Source organism: Fukomys damarensis, unplaced genomic scaffold (assembly GCF_012274545.1).
Source record: "Fukomys damarensis isolate Sample0158 unplaced genomic scaffold, DMR_v1.0_HiC HiC_scaffold_22, whole genome shotgun sequence".
Classification (NCBI taxonomy): Eukaryota; Metazoa; Chordata; class Mammalia; order Rodentia; family Bathyergidae; genus Fukomys; species Fukomys damarensis.
The window spans coordinates 13288411-13309614 of NW_022900934.1; the positions used below are offsets into that span (position 1 = coordinate 13288411).

General features: G+C 45.3%; 1 protein-coding gene across 5 annotated transcripts in view; it reads right to left on the reverse strand.

The window, feature by feature from the left end:
* The window catches only part of Eya2 (EYA transcriptional coactivator and phosphatase 2), a 146186-nt gene that overhangs the window by 60304 nt on the left and 64678 nt on the right, over window positions 1-21204 (reverse strand). For all 5 annotated transcript variants that reach the window (XM_033767029.1, XM_010626243.2, XM_033767026.1 and 2 more), the window contains 3 exons: window positions 16102-16169; window positions 14146-14323; window positions 5669-5811 (listed from right to left, as the gene is read on the reverse strand). In XM_033767029.1, coding sequence (XP_033622920.1) covers window positions 5669-5811; window positions 14146-14323; window positions 16102-16169 — 389 coding nt within the window. The remainder of the gene's footprint in view (window positions 1-5668; window positions 5812-14145; window positions 14324-16101; window positions 16170-21204) is intronic.

Consider the following 21204-nt stretch of genomic DNA (forward strand, 5'->3'; position numbering starts at 1 on the left):
GGGCTGAAACAGTAAACCTGGCCCCCTGCCTCCTGATCTCTCTGACATCTACTGGCTTCAGCTTTACTTCTGTCCCGTCAGTAAAGATAGAAGGGTTTATATGTTTGATTTTGTAGCTATAATTAAGTCTTCTGTGCTCTGTCTACGTGTTGATTTTAAAGGTTTGTCATTAGTAAAAAATATTTACAACTTGTGATCACTCACCACAGAGCCAAACTTGCTAACCTTTCACTTTTCCCTCCATGCATCCAATTTAACAGCCCCACAGCCCCTGTAAGGAGACTGTCCTTACCACTGAGGTCACAGGTGGTTCCTTCAGTCACACTCTGTCCCAGTCACCATGGTGCCATATCTCTGTGTACTTATAAATGAATCAACTTTGCCCGTATAACTTTTTTGTTTTTGTTGGAGTTCATTAATTGCTTTTATTTTTTTTCTTGTTTAGCAAAATTGCTTTCATTTTAATCTCAAATTTAGTCACACAGTCTGTACCAGACATATGCATGCTCAGTGACAGAATGCCCGGTGGAGAGACTTCCCTCCACTGCATGTCTGAGCTGGATCCACTCCTACCTGGATTCCAAGTGTCTGTCTGTCTGTCTCTCCCTCCCTCCATTTTTTTACCTGAGTATATCCTTAAGTAGCCTTTTCTGACGGGGTGCATGAAAAGCAATCTCCCTGAATTCTTGCATATGTGCTAACTTATTATTCATATTTCTTTGTGTGCAGAATTCCAATTTGAAAATAATGTCCTCTAGATCTTTGAAAGAATTTTCCCACCATCTTTTAGTGGATTTGCGGGTTACTGAGGAAAAATCTGATGTTTCACTTATCCTTAGTCCTGGCAGCTTTGACTTCTTTTCCATTTAGTTTTTAAGGGTCTTTCCTTCTTACCTGGTATCCTTAAGACCCATGAGGATATCTCATGGTGTTGTATCATCTTTCTTTTCATTTTTGTTGTTCAGCACTTGAGCATTTTCAATCTAATGACGTGTATCTTTCTTTTGTTTTTGGTACCAAGCATCCAACTTGGGTCCTTGTGCTTGTAAAGCAGGCAGTAGAACCACTGAGCCAGGACTTGTATCCTTCTACAGCTCTGAAATTTTTAGTATATATGTGGCCAAAGTGAGCACAGCTATGAAAAATTTTAAAATTTTTATCTTTAAGTATGGTATTTTATTTACCTATCTTATTGTTTCCTTTTTCTGAATTCCTAGTAGTAAAATTAAGCCTTTTTGGATTGATATTGCTTCTCCTTTTAAACAATATCTTCTGTAATTTTTGTCTTTTTGATCTATGTTCTGGGTACTTATTAAAATTTCTCTTCTAGCCTGTTTTGTCATTTATTTTATTTAGTTTTTGTTGTTGTTTTTTTTTTGAGACAGGGTCTCACTATGTAGCTGAGACTGACCTGGAACTCACTTTGTAGTCCAGACTGGTCTCGAAATCACAGTGACCCTCCTGCCTCAGCCTCCTGAGTGCTGGGATTACAGGCGTGTGCCACCATGCCCGGCCTGTTTTGTCATTTAAACATTATTTATAACTGTTTTTTCTTTTGAATATTCTTTTCCCAAAAGCTTCCACTTCTTATTTTATAAATGCAAAATCTCCTTGATTTTTTACAAGAAGACCAATCAGATTTTTTCTGGTTTTTAAATTACTTCATGGCTCATTTATTCCATTTTTGGGGGGGGCTTTTATTTTTCATACTGTTGGTTTCCCTCACTGTGCTGGTGATCATTATTTTTAAGAACAAAGAAGCTTTTCTCCTTTTTTAATCTCTGTGGCTGGTACTGAAAAGGAGGCAAATATACCTACTCAGTCTGCCATCATGAACGTGCCCTCTTTTAAAACTCTCGAAGGCCAATAACTGTATTTGCACAATGGAATCTGCCATGCTTTTAAAAGTAAAGAGGAGTAACTGAAATGAAAGATGCACACTAACACCTCAGGTTCTCTAGGAGAGAGGCTTTTGAAGCAATTGGTAGAACTGAATATTGTTTCACGAAAATTTTTTTGGTTCAGTTAAATTTATGTGCATAAAATATTAATGTATGTGTTGCTCTGAGTTCTCTACAGCTCTGGTTACGTTAAATGTACTTTTTCTATGGGTTATAGTAAAGAAAGTTTGAGCTGGGATTTAGCTCAGTGGTTCTGGCAGCTGCTTCGCAAGTACAAGGACCTGAGTTCGATCCTCAGTACCCCTCCCCCAAAATAAAGAAAGTTTGGAAATCTCTGCTTTTCAGGAGTCCGTTTCCAGTTCAATGTGCTGCTTTAATTTATCTGGGCTACATGAGCTAAATCAGTGTAACTTAGAAATTTTAGTTATAGGATTAAGAAAAACAGCAAATGTTTTCAAATATCAGGGCTGGGTCTATTCATTTATCCATTACATCCCCTCCAAAGAAGAAGTTTTGCCTTCAGCCCTACCCCTGACCCTTGACTCTTAGGGGCACATTCTTGGAGCCCTTCTCGAGGTGGCCCTTCTAGGCTGCTACAATTTTTTTGGGGGGGTACTGGGGATTGAACTCAGGATCTTGTGCTTGCGAGGCAGCTGGCAGAACCACTGAGCTAAATCTCCAGCCCAACAATTTGGACCAGTGTGGTTTCCTAACCCTAGATGGGTCAGAGACCTTTTTTGGGGGGAACTTAAAATTGGGGCTCAGGAAGAAAGTCATTGCCTTTGGGGGCTGCTGGTGGCTCAGTATGGCCATATGATCTGAAGGAAAGAGAATTCAAATCATAAAGAGAGAAGAACAGAGGGTCAAAGATGGTTCTGGTTTCTGCCGGGAGCGAGTGGGTCTGGGAGGTCCAGAGGAAAGCTGTGCGGGGCACCAAGGACTCCAGCCTCTTCTCTCTCTCCAGTGTGTGGGGAAGGAGGAAATAAATGCATTTCCTTGCCTTTTCTCCCTGGCTGGTACCAGTGCCTGGTTGACCCTCTGTTGTGCCCTGCCCTGGAGTTCTAAGAGGGTCTCTGGATCTTTAGACTAATTTCTGCTTTTTCACTTAAGCAAGCTCAAGTTGGTTTCTGGCACCTGCAGCCAAAGGATTTTAACTAATACACACTCAGAATTTTCCCCCTTTCCACTTCGATGTAATTTCTCTCTCATGGGCTTTGGTCATTAACAAAACTGCCAAGACTTAAGAGGTGCGACCCAGGCAAACCCACCCTGCTGACATTAAGTCCAGAGGAATAGGACAGCTCACACCTTTCCAACTGTTCTCGCCCAGTGGTACTTACTCTGGGACCGAGAAGCAGATGTTTCCAGAATAATATAGCCTTATAATCCCCAACTTCCATGCCACAACACTCCTGCCTCTTTCTTAGCTTCATGGAAAAATGTCTCTCCAGTTCCACTGTCCCCTACCAGGAGCAGAAGCCATGTTAGGCTACTACATTTATTTTTTTGAGAAAATATTAATGTCTGTGTTGCTCTCTGAGTTCTCTACAGCTCTACAACACCACACTGGCAGAAAACCTCAGGAATGTGGGAGAACAGAGGGCAAAGACAACCCAAAGCCAGTTGATTTCTTCCAGCCTTTTGCAAAAGCCTCAGCTCACAGAAGGGATTGTGCAGGGTCTCCTTGACTTGGGAAAGAGGCAGCTTTAAGAATGAGGGCGGGTTTGGTGATGCATGCGTCCAGTCCCAACCACTCATGGGGCTGAGGTAAGAAGATCGCTTGAGCCCAGGATTTTGAAGCTTGCCTGGATAGTGAGACTTTATGTCTTTTTAAAAAACCCAAACCTTGAAATCAACCAACCAACCTCCAAAACAAGGGAAAAGCAAGAGCAGAGTGTGTTGGTCCGAGCATGGTCCTCAGAGCAGCAGGAACACTTGCTCTGTGGCAGAGCCCTGGGGTAGTAAAGGTGGCTGGTGAACTTCAGCAGGCTGACTAATCACAGGGGACAAGTATGATGTTTGAAGTACGTAATACCTCCTAGGATGATAGTGCAATATGCAATTTGGTTGGTATTAGCCACCAACCAAACCTGCAGCTGTTCTAGTGAATGCTGGCTAAATGCCAAGGGCCTCAGTAGTAGGCATCTGTGGCCTGGGCCCCCAGCATCTGTCTCCAGTCTTCTGATAAGAGCATCCTGTTTCTTTCCACTCCTGGGCTGTGGGCTGTCGCAGCTGAGCTTTCAATCAAGAGGCAAACACAGGACCCGAGCCAGGCCTGTGGGATGCTGCCCCCTTGAAACAGACACTGAGTGAAGGAGCCCTAGGACATATAATGGCTTGCTCTTTGGCTGGGCCGGCACCTTGAAGGGTCCCTACATTTCTCAGCACTGCCTTTGGTGCTTCCTTCTAACCTGTCCTTCCCCCCAGGAATTTCTGTTTGGTTCTCAGCTGGTGTGGGGCATGGAAATCAGCAAGTGGCTGGACATCCAGTGACCGCTGTGGGCTCTGACCTTGAGAAAGGCAGCCACACGGGACTGTCAAAGCTCTTTTGCTTTGTGAGATTGCTTGAACCCTGAGATCCTCATGAAATCTGGTAAAGGGAGAAGCGACAGCGATGAGATGGAATTTCCTACCACACTGGCGCAATGGGGACTCAAGAGTCAAAATAACGTTGACTTTGAGGCAATGCTGAAGATGGTATTTCTTCATGTATTTGAGATGTGGCTCCCTTTTGCAGCTGCTACACCAACCACATAGGATTATGAATGGGATGAGATGAAGATGCGTTTGAACTGCCCGGCTTTGACCTAGGCTTGGCCAACGCTATCTGTACCGAGGTACCTGCTGGCCAACAAATGACTACTTCTTTTGTGAAGAAGTACAAACCTGTGAATGTGTTCACTTTCCTCCCTTGATAGGTAACGGTCACTTATACCTGTGTGAGCATCCATTATGCATAAGTTCCCAGTAGTATCCTCCCCATGAAGGCTGCTTTGGGAGTAATATCAGTGTCTGACCAGTCATCCTTCATTTGCTTTTTTTAAATAACAAACATCACAGCATCCGTTAGACCATCAGTTCTCGGCCTAGGCTGCACACTGGCATGACCAGAGAGCTTTAAAAATGTGGGTGTCTAAGCCCCACCTTCAGCGGGTTTGATTGGGCCTGGGGTACAGCTTGACAATGAATGGTTCTCCAAGTTCTGCGGGTGATTCTGGTGAGCACCAGGCGGAAGTCCACTGCCTGAGATGCTAGAACCACTGAAAGGGTTTGGGCTGTCTCTAGGTAGATATGTTTAACTTTTAAAACCACTCCCAGAGGATTTTCACTTGGGGAAGGGGCCCAGCATCTGCATTTTACATAGCATCATGGGGACTCTGCTGTGTCACCAGGGATGAGAACCCAACTCAGCTGAAGGCCTCTGCCTGTCATTTTCTTTACCAGGGACTCTCAGGGTGTAGACTCCAACCCGGGATGTCAGCATCCCATGGGGAATCTTTAGGCCTTGCCCTGAATCTGCTGAATTAGAGGCTCGGAGAGGGGCCAGCAGATCCCCAGGAGGCTGATGCTGCCAGTCTTTGAGGTGCACCATCCTTGCTGGCTCCAGGGCTGACTTCTCTAGCCTGGACTTTCAACAGTGCTGCAGTGTGACCAGCCTGACCCTTTCCAGCTTTCCTTCCAGTGCTCCTTTCCTGGTGACCACCCTTGCCCTGTCGCTGGGACCACAACCACAGAGTTCACCAATCAACACAGGCCCTCAGGATTACCTCGATCTCATTGTCGCCTGCAGGGGATGGGTCGCTGCTCCTCTTTGCCCTGCCCCGGAGCTTCCCATCGGGGGCCCGATGTGGCCTGTCTGGGTCTCCCTCTTTGGCCGGTGTGGAGGGTCCGTTGTGTGTGTTGTAGTCACCTGGAGTGTGAAAGGGAACAGTGGAAAAATCAGAAGCTTGGCTGGTGGTGTCTGCTTCTAGGAACTGTCACACCAGCCCTGTCTAAGGTGTGAATCCAGCCTTGTCTCAGTCTGGAATGGAGGCCCAGGGCCAAGATCATGCAATCGAAACTGCCCTTCAGTTGCTTACTCAGAACACTCATTTATGATCTTGCATCGCCCAACACACATTTGTAAAGCAGACAGTGGAGTATGTATTCTGGTGACTTTGTGCAATTGCCTAAGTGTTCCAGACTAGCAAGACAGCATTCTCCCTGTTATGGGCCCAGTGTCCTCACCAAAGTTGTGCTGTTCTTTAAGCACGAAAAATTTAAATGTGAGGATTTTTATTTTATTTTTCTATTTTTTAGACAGGGTCTGGCTATGTACTTAGGTTGGCCTCGAACTTTTGGTGATCCTCCTGCCTCGGCCTCCCCAATGCTAGCATGCGCCACCACACCCGGCTTAAATACATGGCTTTTTATTACATGACCATTTCTGTTTAACTAATGAGGCTTAGTAAGTTGACTGACTTTGTCGGTTATGTCCTACAAATAAGTTAGTGCCAAATTTGGGTCTGTCCTTGTTGCTAGACAGTGACAAAACTGAAACAGTGGGAGGCTTTGAGGACATCCAATCCCACTTTCTCACTCTCCAATTCATTTGTTTTAGCTCCCAAGTGTATCCCACAGCCTCCATCTCTCCTGTCATAATCTCCAGTTTTGGGATCATCAGGGGGAAATGCCTTTGTCTAAAAGTACTTGGCAAATGACAGCTTCTTTTTCCTATGCTGGAAGGACTATTTCCCTCCAAAACCCAAGGGATTCAACTGTGCTTATTTAAAATCTATAAAACTTCTTAGCAGACTAAGGACATAACAGGAAGAGATGTGATTTCAGAGTTGTCAGGATGGCTAAGCATTCTCCAGCCTGCCAACAGTTTTAGAGCTCAGCATTCCCAAGCAGTGAGGCAGCAGACACTCTCTTCCGGTAGAAAGAATTTCTAATTTCTGCTCAACTCACAGAGGCTGGACAGCAACACACTGATTTACTTGGTCATTTAAGGAGAGTGGGGCTTAGAGGGTTTGTTGCCCTCGTTCAAGTCCAGGAAAATATTTTAAACGGGCAAATCCACAGTGAGATGCCTGTCTTCTCTGCTCAGCACAACTGTGTTGAGAGTCTTTGCTGGTTACGTGTTTCCATAGCTCGTCCCTTTGAGTGGTGAATATATCCACTTATCAACGCCTTTTCCAACTTCTGCTGGCGGTTCCTGTGCAGTGTAAATCTCCTACATCTTCTGTCAAATTTAACCTTATACATTTCATGTATTTTGATGCTATTGCAAATGGCATTTAAATATATTCTATTTCCCACTGTTTGTTGCTAGTACACAGACATAGGAGTTTTATATAGTCATGTAATCCTCCACAACACTATTAACCTCGCCTTCTAGAACTTTTTAGTTCTCGTAGCTTCTTTGTGAACTCCATCGGATTTTCTACACAGGTGATCATGTCATTTTATTTCACGAAAGTTTGCTTTTGTATTATATAAAAGATTTGAGCGGGGAGGGCCAGGGATTTAGCTCAGTGGTTCCACTGCCTGCTTTGTAAGCGCAAGGTCCCAAGTTTGATCCCTGGTACAAAAAGAAAAAAGATTTGAGGGGGTCGGGGATCTAGCCCAGTGGTAGATGGGGTACCTACTATGGGGCTCTGGGTTCAAACCCTCCTCTGCAATAATCAAAACAAAACATGAAAGAAAAACAAAGCAAACCCCCCAAAAGATTAAGTCAACCCAATTATAGCCTTCAATGAAAAGAATTACATTTAATTACCTAAGTTAAAGTGAGTTCTTAAATATATTTTCATAACCATTATTTATATATGTACATCACTTAATAACTTGCAAAGCACACGGTTTTTTTGCAATCTTCACAACTCTGTAGAACAGTTAAGACAGATATGATGATTTAAAAAAATTGACCAATAAAAATTATATATTTGGGAGGGCAGGGGTAAGGGGAAAAAATGAGAATCAAGACTTGTCATGTAGAGGTACAAGATCCCAACAATGAATGTAACTGTACTGTATCCCTAAAATGTACCAATAAACTCAATTAAAGCTGAAAAAAAATAAAAAAATAAAATTCAAAAAAAATTATATATTTGGGTCTACAAGATGATGTTTTGATATAGATGTTTACTGGAGCAACTAAAATCCCATTAGTATATCTGTTACTTCATATGCTTATCATTTTGGGGGGTAAGAACACATAAAATCTACTTTCTTCTTTGGGGGGAAAAATCCTTTTACATTGTTTGTGAGAATGTTAACTAGGAGACCATACTGTTAAGTGAAATGAACTAGACACATTAGCTTAACTGTCACACGGTTTCTCTTATATGAGAAACCCAAAGTATAAATAATTTAAAAAGCTAAATAAAGGAGCGATGATAGGAAAACAGGGCAATAGATCTTTGGTAAACAGGAAGAGGACTAAGAGATGGCGGGGAGGGAAGAGAGGGGAAAGGGTTATAAAAAGATTGAAGATGAGTTATGTACATGTGCCAGCTCTCCATGATGAAGGTGACTGTTACAGCAAACAGGGACTAATAAAAATTTAAAAAATTACCCTACTTTATTAGTAATTTCAAGTATTCAACACATTGCTATTAACTATAGTCATCATGTTGCAACTTGTTCCTCCTATGAAGCTGAAATGTTGTATGTTTTGACAACATTTTCCTGGGGCACCCACCCCACCCCCAAGTAAACACCATTCCACTTGGCTCTATGGGTTCCACATTTTTTAGATTCTCTATATGAGTGAGATCATGCAGTATTCTTTTTAAACACAGATGCCTACAGTTTCTTTTTCTTGTACTAGTTAGCGCTTCTAGAACAATGTAATAGGAGCAGTAAGAGAGGACCTCTTTGTCTTAGTTTTGATCTTGGGGATAACGGTGGGGTTTTGGTAGCTATTTGTTCTATAATAAAAATACCATAGACTGCATGCTTAAATGATAGCAATTTATTTCTCATGGTTCTGGAGGCTGAAAGGCTGATATCAAGGAGCCAGTTGATCCAATTTCTGGCGAGGGCTCTCTTTTTGGCTTATAAGCAGTTGTGTTCTTGTTATATCATTGCATGGTGGATGGAGACCATTCCTGTCTTCTTTCTAATAAAGGCACTAATCCCATCCTTAAGGATTCCACCCTCCTGACCTAACCATCCCCCAGCAGCATCACAGTGAGGGTCAGAGCTTCATTTATGAATTTAGGAAGTGGTAGAGGCCAAATATTCAGTCCACAAAATGTGATTTTCTAATAAAAGAAGTTCTCCTTTACCTTTTGCATTAAGTTTGGAGTTTTGGAATAGATGAATGGTTTGTTAAATACTTTTTTTTGTATTTATTGATATATCAGCAATTGGTTAATACTGAAAATAATATAAATTGAATTTCAAATTTTAAACCAACCTTGCATCCCTGGGATGAATCCCACTTGGTTGTGATGGATTAGCCCTTTAAATATGTTTTTGGACTTAATTTGCTACCATCTTCTTTAGAAATGTTCTATCTATGTTTATGAGGCATATTGGCCCACAGTTTTTATATAATGTTTTTGTCTGGCTTTGGTGTCAGGATGATGCTGGTCTTATGGGATGAGTTGGGTGGAAGATTAGGTCTTTAGTTTGTATTCTTTCTTTTTTAACTTAGGCATTTAGTGCTATAAATTTCCCTTTAAGTTCTGCTTTCATGACATTCCATACATTTTGATACATTGTGGTTTTATTTTCATTCAGTTTGAAGTACTATTTAATTTCTCTTCGATTTTTTTCTTTGATCTAGTGTGTTATTTAGTTTTCTAATATTTGGAATTTTCCAGAAATACCTTTTATTACTAATTCAATTACGCTGTTGTACTTTGTAACATATTTTGTAAGACTTGAATCCTTTTAAATGGACTAAAACTTGTTTTATGCTCCAGAATGAGTCCATCTTGGCAAATATCCCACGTGCTCTGGAAAGGAATGTGTATTTACCGCTGTTGGGTGGACCTCCCTATAGTCTGCTTGTTACCTGTAGTCTTTTCCTTTTGTTCCAGATCCTGTTTTCTTTTCCACAGAAAATGACTGTTAGCTGGCGCTTTTGCATTTTTCCAGAAATGTCCTATGCAAATACAGTGTCTTAGCCCCTTTCTTGTTGCTGGGACTTAGTGCTTGACACCCACAACTTAAAGGAGGAGAGGCTCTGACCCACTGGCACAGGCCATGGTGGGCTGGCTCCAAGGCCCAAATGGCATGGCAGAGGGGCTCGGTGGGGGAGAGCTGCTCACGTCAGTGGCCAGGAAGCAGAGAGGGAAGGGACGAGCCAGGAAGGAGACTGAGCCTTGTAGGTCACACACCAGTGACCAGCCTCTCCTGGCCAGACTCTACCCCTAACAGGAACTCAGTGACAGCAGCCCCATGAGTCCATCACCTTACAAAAACTTCACCTCTAAGCACTTGAGGCCTTGGGGGGACACTTTCCACCTAAAGCATAAGGAAGAGGTGTTAACCTAGACTTAAGCAAGGTGCAGGCTCATCTTTTACTTACATAGCCGTACGTCTTGCTTTTCCAGCACTGTGCTCTGGTCCAGCCCCCTGCATCACTCTTGTTAGAGGCTGTATGGCTGCCCACTGGCAGAGGGCCCGTTGTGTATTTGACCTGGCTCCTGCGAATGGATATCCAGATTGTTTCTGTCTTTTGCTACGGTGATGCTACCATAAAATTTTTTTAAGTGTTTGCATCTTCATGAAAGTTTATAAATTCTTTGATGCACAGTAGGTGGGTTAAAGGGTGCATGCATTTTTAACTTTGTTAGATGTTGCCCAGTTGTAGGGAAGAGTCTAAGTTTCTCCTTGAGAGATTAAGAAATTCTCCTCTATTGGGGGAGATGATCTAAAAAGTTAAAAAAAACTTCTCAGGGAACTTGCATACACTTAAAACATGCGAAAATGTCAATGCAGAGTCCTGGGGGGTACTGGGGTGAGTGGGGACAGCATCAAGACACCCTCTCCAGCTGATGCAGAGTATAAGGGCTCTGCCTGTCTTTTTTTTTTGGTGGTACCAGGGATCGAACTTGGGACCTTGTGCTTGTGAGACAGGTGGCAGAATCCCCGGCCCCTGGCTCTGCCTGTCTTAGTGCACATGAACCACACCAGCCTCTGCAGCTTGGAAGCGCTCACTCGACAGTATCCTGGATCGCTTCAAAAATGGAGTTTTGGGCTGGGGATTTAGTTTAGTGGTTTTGGCTCCCGCCTCACAAATGCAAGGATCCAAGTCCAAGCCTTGGTCCCAAAAAAAAAAAAAAAAAAAAAGTGGAGTTTTTATGGGAAACTTTAACAGTGGGCACAGTGTGCATGTTATGCGTGTGTGCTGCACACACATGCTCTTCCCTTGTAATAGACACTGGGGGAAAGAGGCCAGAGACCTCTGTTACAGCTGACAATTATTTATGCCTTTAGATTTTATCAGACACCAGTAAAAGCCATCTTATGGTTGGCCCTTAGACCAAGGGATAAATGAAGAACGGGGGAGACAATAAAGCAACATTCGCCCTTATGCCTGCTCCCGCTGGCAGGTAACTCGCATTCTTGGAAGAAGGTTCAGAGGCTTGTTCACCCTTCTTGGGTTATGGGTGCTACTCAGAGTTCCTGCTCACAGCTCTGCACCACCCTACTTTCTCATGAGGTTTTTGTTCTTCTCCTTTTCTGAACCCAGTCTGCAGAAGCCACATTCTGAAAAGCAAGTTAGCCGAAGATAATTTAGGATTATGAAGAAGAAAGCTTTGGTAGACTGCATATTCTTCAAGGAGAGCAATGTGCAAGTTGTTAAACAGGCACTGTGCGCTCATAAATACTCTGGAGTGAAGTCACAATGACCAAAGTCAATGCTCAAGCCCTACACTTTCTCACGAGTTGACTTAGAAATGCTTGGCCACGGCATCTCCATTTGTCATCGAATCAAGACCCCACCACCACCACAATGGACTCAGTAGCCACATCAAGAACTGCAGGAGCAAAAGGGGTGGGTCCTGCCTATTCTTTTTTTAATAATTCCCCAATAAACTGAATGGACATCTAGACACCATCCGGCTGGCTCAGCTTCCACAAAGCTGCAGGGTGTTAGCAGGTGCCAGAAGAGAAGACGAATGAACAAGTCCCAGGGACACCACTTGGCACCTGCAGATTCTGGTCGTTACTGCCACGTGATGTACCGCTGACCGGCAACAGCATCTCCTGAGAGAGCAGCCACGTGCCTCGCAGGTCTGCAGAGGAAAGGGACAGTTCCACAGGATGGGGAGTCAACTGCACGGGATGTACCTACCAAGGTCTGTGACTACAGAGGGACCAGGACATGGGCTCTACATCATGAGCTGCTCACCGTCTGGGTGTGAGCCTCTCTTCCTTTTGTTCACCTCGTATCTCTTCTGTCACTTGGTTATGGTGTCCAGGCTTCTTTGCGGACTCCCCTTCCTTCATCTCCAGCCCATGAGGATTGGATGAGGTGACCCCAACTCCAGCTCCAGCTGCGGGTGAGACCCGTGTGCTGCTCCATCCCCACCTTCTGCTCTGCTGGCTGCAGAGATGGTTCAGGGATGGGCAGTGACTCAAGCTGGGCCAAGGGGAGCTTGCAGGGTTCTTACAGGGGATCAGGAAGGAGAAGTCCCTCCGTGGGGCTGCACTCAGGGCAGGACTGAGCCCTTCGTATCTGGTTACCATCCTGGTAAGGAGCCTGCTGGAGAGGGACGTGAGTCCAGGAGACCACAGAGCCGGAAGGGAGACTGAGGCCCTGGACCTCGCGGACCCCTGTGCATCTTGGTTATGTGCACCTAGAAACAATTCTTTCTCTTCCTTTTTCTCTGTCGTCCTCCTCCTTTTTCCTCTTCCCTTTTCCTTCCCCTCTTGTTCTTCTTTTGCTTAAACTAGATTTTCCGTCTTCTGAGGCCAAACAGTCTTGGCTAATAGGTGGGGTGGAGAATGGCTTTCAGAAAACTGAGCTATTAGAAATGGACAGGCTTAAGGATTGTGTGAAAGAGCCTGCATTCTTGAGGCCTTTGAGTCATAATATCTGAACCTCTCTTAGAGAATTAAAAAGGCCTTCTGTCCTTGGTGAATTTTAGATGACATATTCTCAACTGTGCATGGCCAGTGAACAGCATGAGCACTGGTTAACAGAGTCCAACAGGCCTAGGTTCAAAGCCCGGTGCTACCAGTTAGTATCAAGTTACTTAGCTTTTTGATCTTGGAAAAAGGTGGGTGTGTAATATTAAACCTGCCTTCATACGAATTATGAATTTCCTTATCATAGTTTGTGAAAATACATATAATATGTGATTACTTGAAACTAAGGAGTGCTTGGAAAATAGTAGGTGCTCGAAAATATTTGTTAGTAAGCATAAAATAAGTCATTAAAGGAGACTTCATAGGTATGTGCTTGGCACACAGCAGATGAGCATTTAAAATGAGTTTCCTTTCCTTTTGGACCAGGGTTCACAAACTCCACGGCCTACATGGGCTGGGCAGCTCATGAACTTGAGGTGAGCTGGCGGGATGTGGAAACCTGTGTGTTTCTTCTAAACAGGGTAAATGGACTTAGTTTTAGCAGTTTTGTTTCTTGGGATGTGCCTGGAGTGGCAGGACCTTTCAAGAGAAGCCAGAAGTGAGAATTTTTGGGTAAAAATTTAAACATGAATGCACACACATACATACGCAGATACACAGAGACAGAGCAAAGACAGTGTACAGTGAGGGACAGGGTCAGCCCCTGGGAAGCAGTCCATTCCAGGTGAAACCCTTGTTCAAGTCCTTGCCTTGTGCAGGAGCTCAGACCCCAGCCATGACTGCCCAACAAAGGTGACCACACATATGTACTGGCCAGTGGCTTGGAACTCTGGGTCTCTTCTATGAGAAACCCAAAGGAGAAATTTAAAGAGCAAAATAAAAGAGACAGGAATCAGGGAGATAGATCTTTTGCAAATGGGAAGGGAATAAGAGATGGAGGGAGGAGAGGGGAAGGGGAAGTAAAAGGATTTAAAATGGGTTATGGGCCTGGGATTTAGCCCAGTGGTTTCGCTGCCTGTCTTGCAAGCACAAGGGCTTGAGTTCGATCCCCGGTACCAAAAAAAAAACCAAACCAAACCAAAACAAAACAAAACAAAACCCAGAATAGTTAAAATGGGTTATGTACTTGTACCAACTCCCCACGATGAATGTAATCACGTACTGCAAACATGTACTAATAAATACAAAAATATTAAAAAGAAATCCTTACCGGCCAGCGGCTCAGTGGTCTGGCTGGGGACGCCGTGGGGTGCCTCTTGGAGGACGTAGGTGGACGTGGAGAGGGGTGAAGGGCAGATGCTGCTGGCGGGGACATATGGAGGGCTGTAGGAAGAGCTGTAATACTGGGGGTACTGGCTCTGAGGGAAGCCAGGGTAGGAAGGATAGTCCTGGGGAGAGAGAAGAACAACAAAATCCCCCAGGGATGTGAGTGAGGAAGCCTGCCTGGCCTGGGGCCCCATCAACCCAGGCCCTGTGCCCCTCTCTCCCATTAGAATAAAAACTCTTCCAGGGCAGGCACTGCCTGCAGTTTGGTCTTCCCAGCAGCAGGCAGAGACAAGGACTCAAGTGCGGGAGCAAATCTGGAAGGTGAAGGAAACAGCAGGATGGGAGAGGGAAGCGGGACCACCGCGGGAGGAAGACGAGGCAGCCCTGCCCAAGGTGGCTCCTCCAGTGGGTGAGCAGGGCGGCAGGCACAGGGAGCAGCTGAGATGAGTACAATGCCCATCTCGGACGCGCCTCTCCAAGGGCCTGGCCTGGGTGCTTCCACACCAGCTGTCTTGCCGGGTCTCCCAGGAGGCTTAATTCTTCAGAACTTCCTGCTTACTCTTTGCTGGAGGTTAGCAGTGGCCCCAAAGAGTGAGGGTGTGGCCCTGACAGAGTGTCCTGGTCACTGTTGTGTCCCCAGCACCTGACACAGACAGCAACTCAGTCGCTACTGAACACATGGAGCAGTGAAGACCGCTCGTACCCAGGAGACTAGGTAGCGTTTCAGGTGCTTGAGAGGAAGGTGCAAACTGAGCAACACCTCCTAGCATAGGGTCCAGCATTTTCTAGAGGGACTATCAGACCCGTCCAATGGGCTCCGGGCACCTTCCATCAAGCCTTGAGTAAACTGGCCAGGCATTCCAGCTCTCCCCCTAGGGTAATCACTCCAAACAATGCAGCCATCACCACAAACCAGCACAGCTCCACTCTGCAGAGCGCACAGAAAGTTTGGCATCCTGGCCTCGGCCCAGATCCAGTGAGCCAGGATTTCTGGACAGTTTGTGTTTTTGACAAGTTTGTATGGTGAAATATGACAAGCAACCAAGGATACAAATCACACCTTAAAAAGTACCACTTTGCCAGATGTGGTGGTGCACACCTGTAGTCCCAGCACTCGGGAGGCTGAGGCGGGAGGATCACCTTGAGTTCAAGGCCAGCCCGATCTATATAGTGAGACTGTTTCAAAAAAAAATGAAAGTACTGTTTTACTTACAAATATTTTTATCTATGTATGTAGATCACCGGAAATACATGAAAATAACAATTTCTGCATTTTCCAAGTTTTAGTTATTCAGATTCTTCAGCTCACTGCAGAAGAACTAGTGTCTCCTTATATTTACATGTGTTAAAAAGCCCATCTACCCCAGGGGTAGTTTTGTTTCAACACTACACTGAAAGCATGTCAACTTTTTGTTTTGAAATAACCCAGCATTCCTGTCTACCCATTAGTTCTTAATCAGCTCTGTGATGAAACCAAGAGCATCACCACGGCGGGCACCCTTCATCTTTGTGGGGTGGCCTTGGTCTGGTCTAGCAAGCATTTATGACACATCTACCGCGTGTGCAGCCCTGGCTCTGGGGATGCAGAGCGAGTGTGTGGGTCCTGTGGGGCTCAGGGTCTGGGCAGAACACACGCCTTTGTACCCACAGTCCGGATTTACAGGCAGCGGGATCCAGGGCTCAGGTCGGGATGGACATACATTACCGTGACACCCAGGAAGTCCAGTGAGATCTTCCCAGTGGCCTTTACCACAGCCTGGATCCTGTAGTCTCCAAACCCTCTCTGTAGGACCAAGAGGCCCGGCTGCTGGTGGGCACTGTGTGTGTGAGTGGGCTCTCTGGTGCCCCGACTGAGCAGGAATTTCTAAGGAAATTGCCCAGGAAAGAACTGGCGCGTTACCTGGTGCACCGTCCCGAATCCGGCCGTGTTGGTCAGTCCATTCGCCCCTTGGTAGAGCCCAGCTGCACCTGCGGGGAGAAGGAACAAAGGAAGGGTTAGGTTTCTTACTGTGGTGGGGAGGGACAGGAAGAGGCAGCGGCAAGGAGAGGGTCTTTGAGATCTGAGGCTGGGACAGAGCGTATGACTTCGCTTACCAGGTCTTTGTGACCCTCAGTTTGTTCAATAAAGGAGGAACATAAGTGGCATCTATTTGGAAGAGTTATGATGAGAAATCAACAAGCTGCGCATACAACAAACTCACTGATGAATTATTTGTTTTAGAAAATTGTAGTAAAGTGCACAAAATGCAATAATTATCATTTTTTCTGTTTGTTTGCTTGTTTTTTGTTTGTTTTGGTAGCAGGGATTGAGCTCAGGTAGGTCCTTGCGCTTGCAGCAGGCGGTGGAACCACTGAGCTGAATCCCTGACCCCAATACTTACCATCTTAACTATTTTAAACCCACAGTTCAGGACATTAAGTGCATTTACACTGTTGTGCAACCACCCCCAGGGTCCACCTCCAGGACTTTTTCATCTTGTAGAATTAGAACTCTCTCTCCATTAAACAACTCCCTTGGGCCCCATCCCCTGGCCACGGCCATCCTGCCCAGTGGTGTGGATCTGAAGAGTTTAGAAACCTCATGTAAGTGGAACTGTGGTATTTATCTTTTTGTGAGTGGCTTATTTCACTTAGTGCGGTGTCTTTAAGGTTCATTCAGGTTGTGGTGTGTTAAAATTTCCTTTCGTTTTAAGGGCGATAGTTCACATTTTGTTTATCCACTCATGAGCTGATGGACAGCTGGGTCATTTCCACTTGCTGGCTATTGAGAATAATGCTTCTCTGGACACAGTGTATGGAAACCTCTTTAAGACCCCACGTTCCGTTCTTTTGAGTACACACCCAGAAATGCAACTGTGGGGACACACAGTAGTCCCATTTTTTATTTTTTTGAGGACCCTCCAAGCTGTTTTTCCACAGATTGCCCTAATTCACGTCCCACCGACAGTGTACAAGGGTTCCAGCCTCTGCTCCTCTTTGCCGAAGTTTATCATCATTACGATTTTTTATAGTAGCCACCCTAACAAGTGCGAGGCGGTCATAATTATGCTGTGAATACAATGAGATGGCTTCACCTCTCTGAGGGTCAGCCGCCCCACCCACCGAACAGGAATGAAAGAGTTGCCGTTACAACCAGTACTACTACAAATGCCGCTGGCTGCGCAAGTGAGTGAGCGAGTGAGCAGAGAACCAGTGAAGACAGAGAAGCAGGAATGAGCTGAGACATGGACACTCAGAGGCCAGTGAGGGGACCTCCCGGGGGAGGAGCGTGAGCTTGGCAAGCTGGAGAAGCAGAAGGGGTAGAGGAGGCCGGAGCCACGAGAGGAGCAGGCCCAGCAACAGCAGCAGTGGCCCCATGAGCGTCAGGCACCACTGAACTTTACAGGGCAAGAGATGCACAGGTGTCACTTAACCCGAGCGGGGACAGCGGGGACAGGACCCCAGACGGGCCAGCGTGAGTCTGCTCCTGATACGCTCTGTGCTGCCTCTCTTGCTTCCTTTAAAAGTTGATTATCGAGGGTCTAATTTATGTACTATAAAGCTCCCCATTGTGTCAGGTCAGTGAAGTTTACCGTAAACGGGTGCAATCGCGTGACTCTCCGTGTCCCAGTTTTAGTGCATTTCTATCACCCCCCAAAGATCACTCCTGCCCGTCTGCAGTCAGGCCCTGTCCCCAGCATCGAGCAGCTGCTGCCCTGTTCCCAGGTCTCTAGAAAACTGTCTAGCAATTCACATAAGTGGGATCCTGCAGTAGGTCTTTCTTCGTGTCTGACCCTGTTCACGTCGCAGGATGCTGTGGAGGTTCAACCATGGAGCAGTGCGCATCAGCAGTTCGCTTCTTTTTATTCCTCGTCAGGATTCCATGCTACGCATGTGCAACATCTAGTTTTTGACCGTTACGGATAACGCTATGGTGAGCATCTGTATGTAAGAACACAGACACATCTTCATTTCTCTGACGTAGATCCTTAGGCGTAGAACCAGGAGTAACGTGGTAAGTGTGTGTTTAACTCTGAAAGACTTGGCCAAACTGGTTGGCACAGTGGTTCTGTCAATTTACATCTCCATAGCAATGCACGAGAGTTCCAGTTTCTCCAGCATTTGGTACTCTCGGTCTCTTTGGTTATAGTATTTTAGTAGGTAACTAGTGGCATCTCATTTTTTGTTGCTGTTTGTTTGTTGGAGACAGGGTCTCACTATGTAGTTGAGACTGACCTGGAACTCACTATGTAGCCCAGGCTGATCTTGAACTCACAGCGATCCTCCTGCCTCATCCTTCTGAGTGCTGGGATTATAGGTGTGCGCTACCAACACCTGGCTTCGTTTTGGTTTTCAAAGGCCATTTTTCTGATGACCAATTTGTTTATTAGCCATTCATATATGGTCTTTGATGAGGCACTTGTTCAAATCTTTCACCCAGCTAGTGAAGGTGGTGTATGCCAGGTACCTGGGAATCTGAGGCGAGAAGATCTCTTGAGTCCACGAGTTCCAGACCAGCCAGGGCAACAGTGAGACCTCATCTTTAAAAAAGTCTTTTGCTCATTTTTTTTATTGATTTGTTCTTTTATTATAAAAGTTCTTTACACATTATGGATACAAGTTTTTTATTAGGTATATGATTTATAAATATTATCTCTCACTCTGTAGATTATCTTTTCAGTTTCTTAATGGTGTCTTTTTATTTATTTATTTTTTTGTACCAGGGATCAAACTCAGGGACCTTGCATTTGTGAGGCAGGCGGCAGCACCACTGTGCTAAATCCCTGGCTCCACTTAATGGTGTCTTTGGAAGAGGAAAGTTTTAAGTTCTTGGCCTTTTCTTTTAAGGCTCTCTTTTTATAGTATCAGTTTTTACATTTAGGTCTATGATCTAACAAATTAATCTTGGTATATGGTGTGAGGTTAGGGCCTATACCATCTTTTCTGCAAGTGTATTACAGTTGTCCCTTCTCCACTATGAAAATTCTATCTTTCTCCCTATCGAATTACTTTGGCACCTTTGCCAAAAGTTAACTGACCATAAATGTTAGGTTGGGGTCTGTACTGTATCATGGATTCATCTATCCTGCAGCAATTCTATCCTGCCTTGATTACTTTATACTAAGTAGGAGTGGTATAAGTGGTAGCTACTATATATAGTAAGCTTTAGAAATCAGGTGGTTTAAATTCTTCAACCTTACCCTTTTCCAAGATTGTTGTGGTATCTAGTTACCCTGCATTTCCAGATGCATTTTAGAATAAGCTTGTCTGCTGCTACTAAAAAAAAAAAAAAAAAAAAAAAAAAAAAAAGCTAGGGGGGGTGTCTGGGATTTAGCTCAGTGGCACTGTGCCTGCCTTGCAAGTGCAAGGCTCTGAAGTTGATCCCTGGTACCAAAGCAAACAGAAGCAACAACAAAGAAACCCCAAACAGCTCAGATTTGGGTTGGGATCAAACTGGACTGCTGCACTTTTTTCTTGGAACAGGGTCACTGTGTAGTACAGGCTGGCCTTGAAGCAAGTATGTAGCCCAGGCTGGCCTCCAACTCACTGCGATCCTCCTGCCTCAGCCTCCTGAGTGCTGGGATTACGGCATGGTGTGCCACCACACCCGGTTGATTCACTTCTTCCGTAAGAGGATGTTAGTATGGTATTTGATGCTGGAGGGCTTCAAGCGGGGACTGGCACAACTAGTGCACACTTCTCACTACTACTACCCACTCACACTAGCTGCTGGGAAACCAGGTGGCTGCACAAAGAGGCCATGAATCATACCAAACATGGCTGTTTCCTGAGTCCATGGCTGTATTTCAGGAGAGGCCAGAATGAGCACAGTGGATTCCAGGGGTCTTTTTCCCAAGGCAAGGGACAGGAGAAGGTAAGAGGTCACCTCTAAGAATGTCCAAGAAAACAAGAACTAAGACGTATCATGTAAAGGCACAAGATCCCAACGATAAATGCAGCTGTACGGTTTGCTCTAAATGGATCAATAAACTTAACGGGGGGCACGGGGAAGAATGTCCAAGATGGGTCCATGAGGACCAGGGGCTTTCAATGCTTGCTTTGCATTAGCATTCCCCAGGAACTTAAAGGACCACAACAACAGAACAGTAGCTCTGCCCACACAGAGTCTGAAGGTAGCCTAGGGTGGGTTGCTGGCATAGGTACTAGAAAATATAAACACTCTCTGGGAAATTCTAATTCACAACAAGAAGTGACATCCAAGAGCCACTCCCAAATCCTTTATTGTCCAAACGGGGAAACTGAGGCCCAAAGAGGGAAGGCACGTGACACAGCAGCTGTGCCGCAGAGACTGGACAGCAAGGTGGACTCAACCCCGCATCCTGCTTCTCAGCCCAGCAACTTCTCACAGCAGCACAGGAAAGAATGAGCCCCACAGATGCACCAGGACCACTGATCCATTCCCTCACACATGCTGCATCCATTCATGCACCCGCGGAGATCACTGAGTGCTTCCTCACGGAGCCCCGAAGCAGGTGAGTTGGAAGGCATCTCATGCCAGCCCCGAGGAAGGTCCGGTTCCCATTCCATTTTCTACACAGAGCAACTGAGGCTTCAGAATGCAGTGTGCCCAACACCTTAGGGCTGGAAGGCTATGGAGCTGGGGTTGTTCTTTTAGTCAAGCAAAAAAAGTGTGCTGAAATAGGGGGAACTATTGAAATGACAGATTTCTCACCAGGAGCCATGGAGGTCAGAAAGAAGAGGTGCCTGTCCTCAAGAGCTTTCAGCAAAACGCCATCAGCCCAGAGTTCTTCACCCAGAGACAATAAACCAAGGGATTTTCAAGAAAAGGAAGACCCGGAGAACCTGATCCCACAGGTCCTCCCTGAAAGAATGGGCATAGGGAGTCCTTGAAATAGAAAGGAAATGATCGTTTTTAAGTCTTCAGGAAGAAGGAAAAGAAAGAGAGTGAAGACCTGGGCACATGATGTCACATGGGCTAGCCCCTCTCCGCTGCACACAGTTGGGACGTCGGATTCAGTTTGCTACCACGTTAGGAATTACT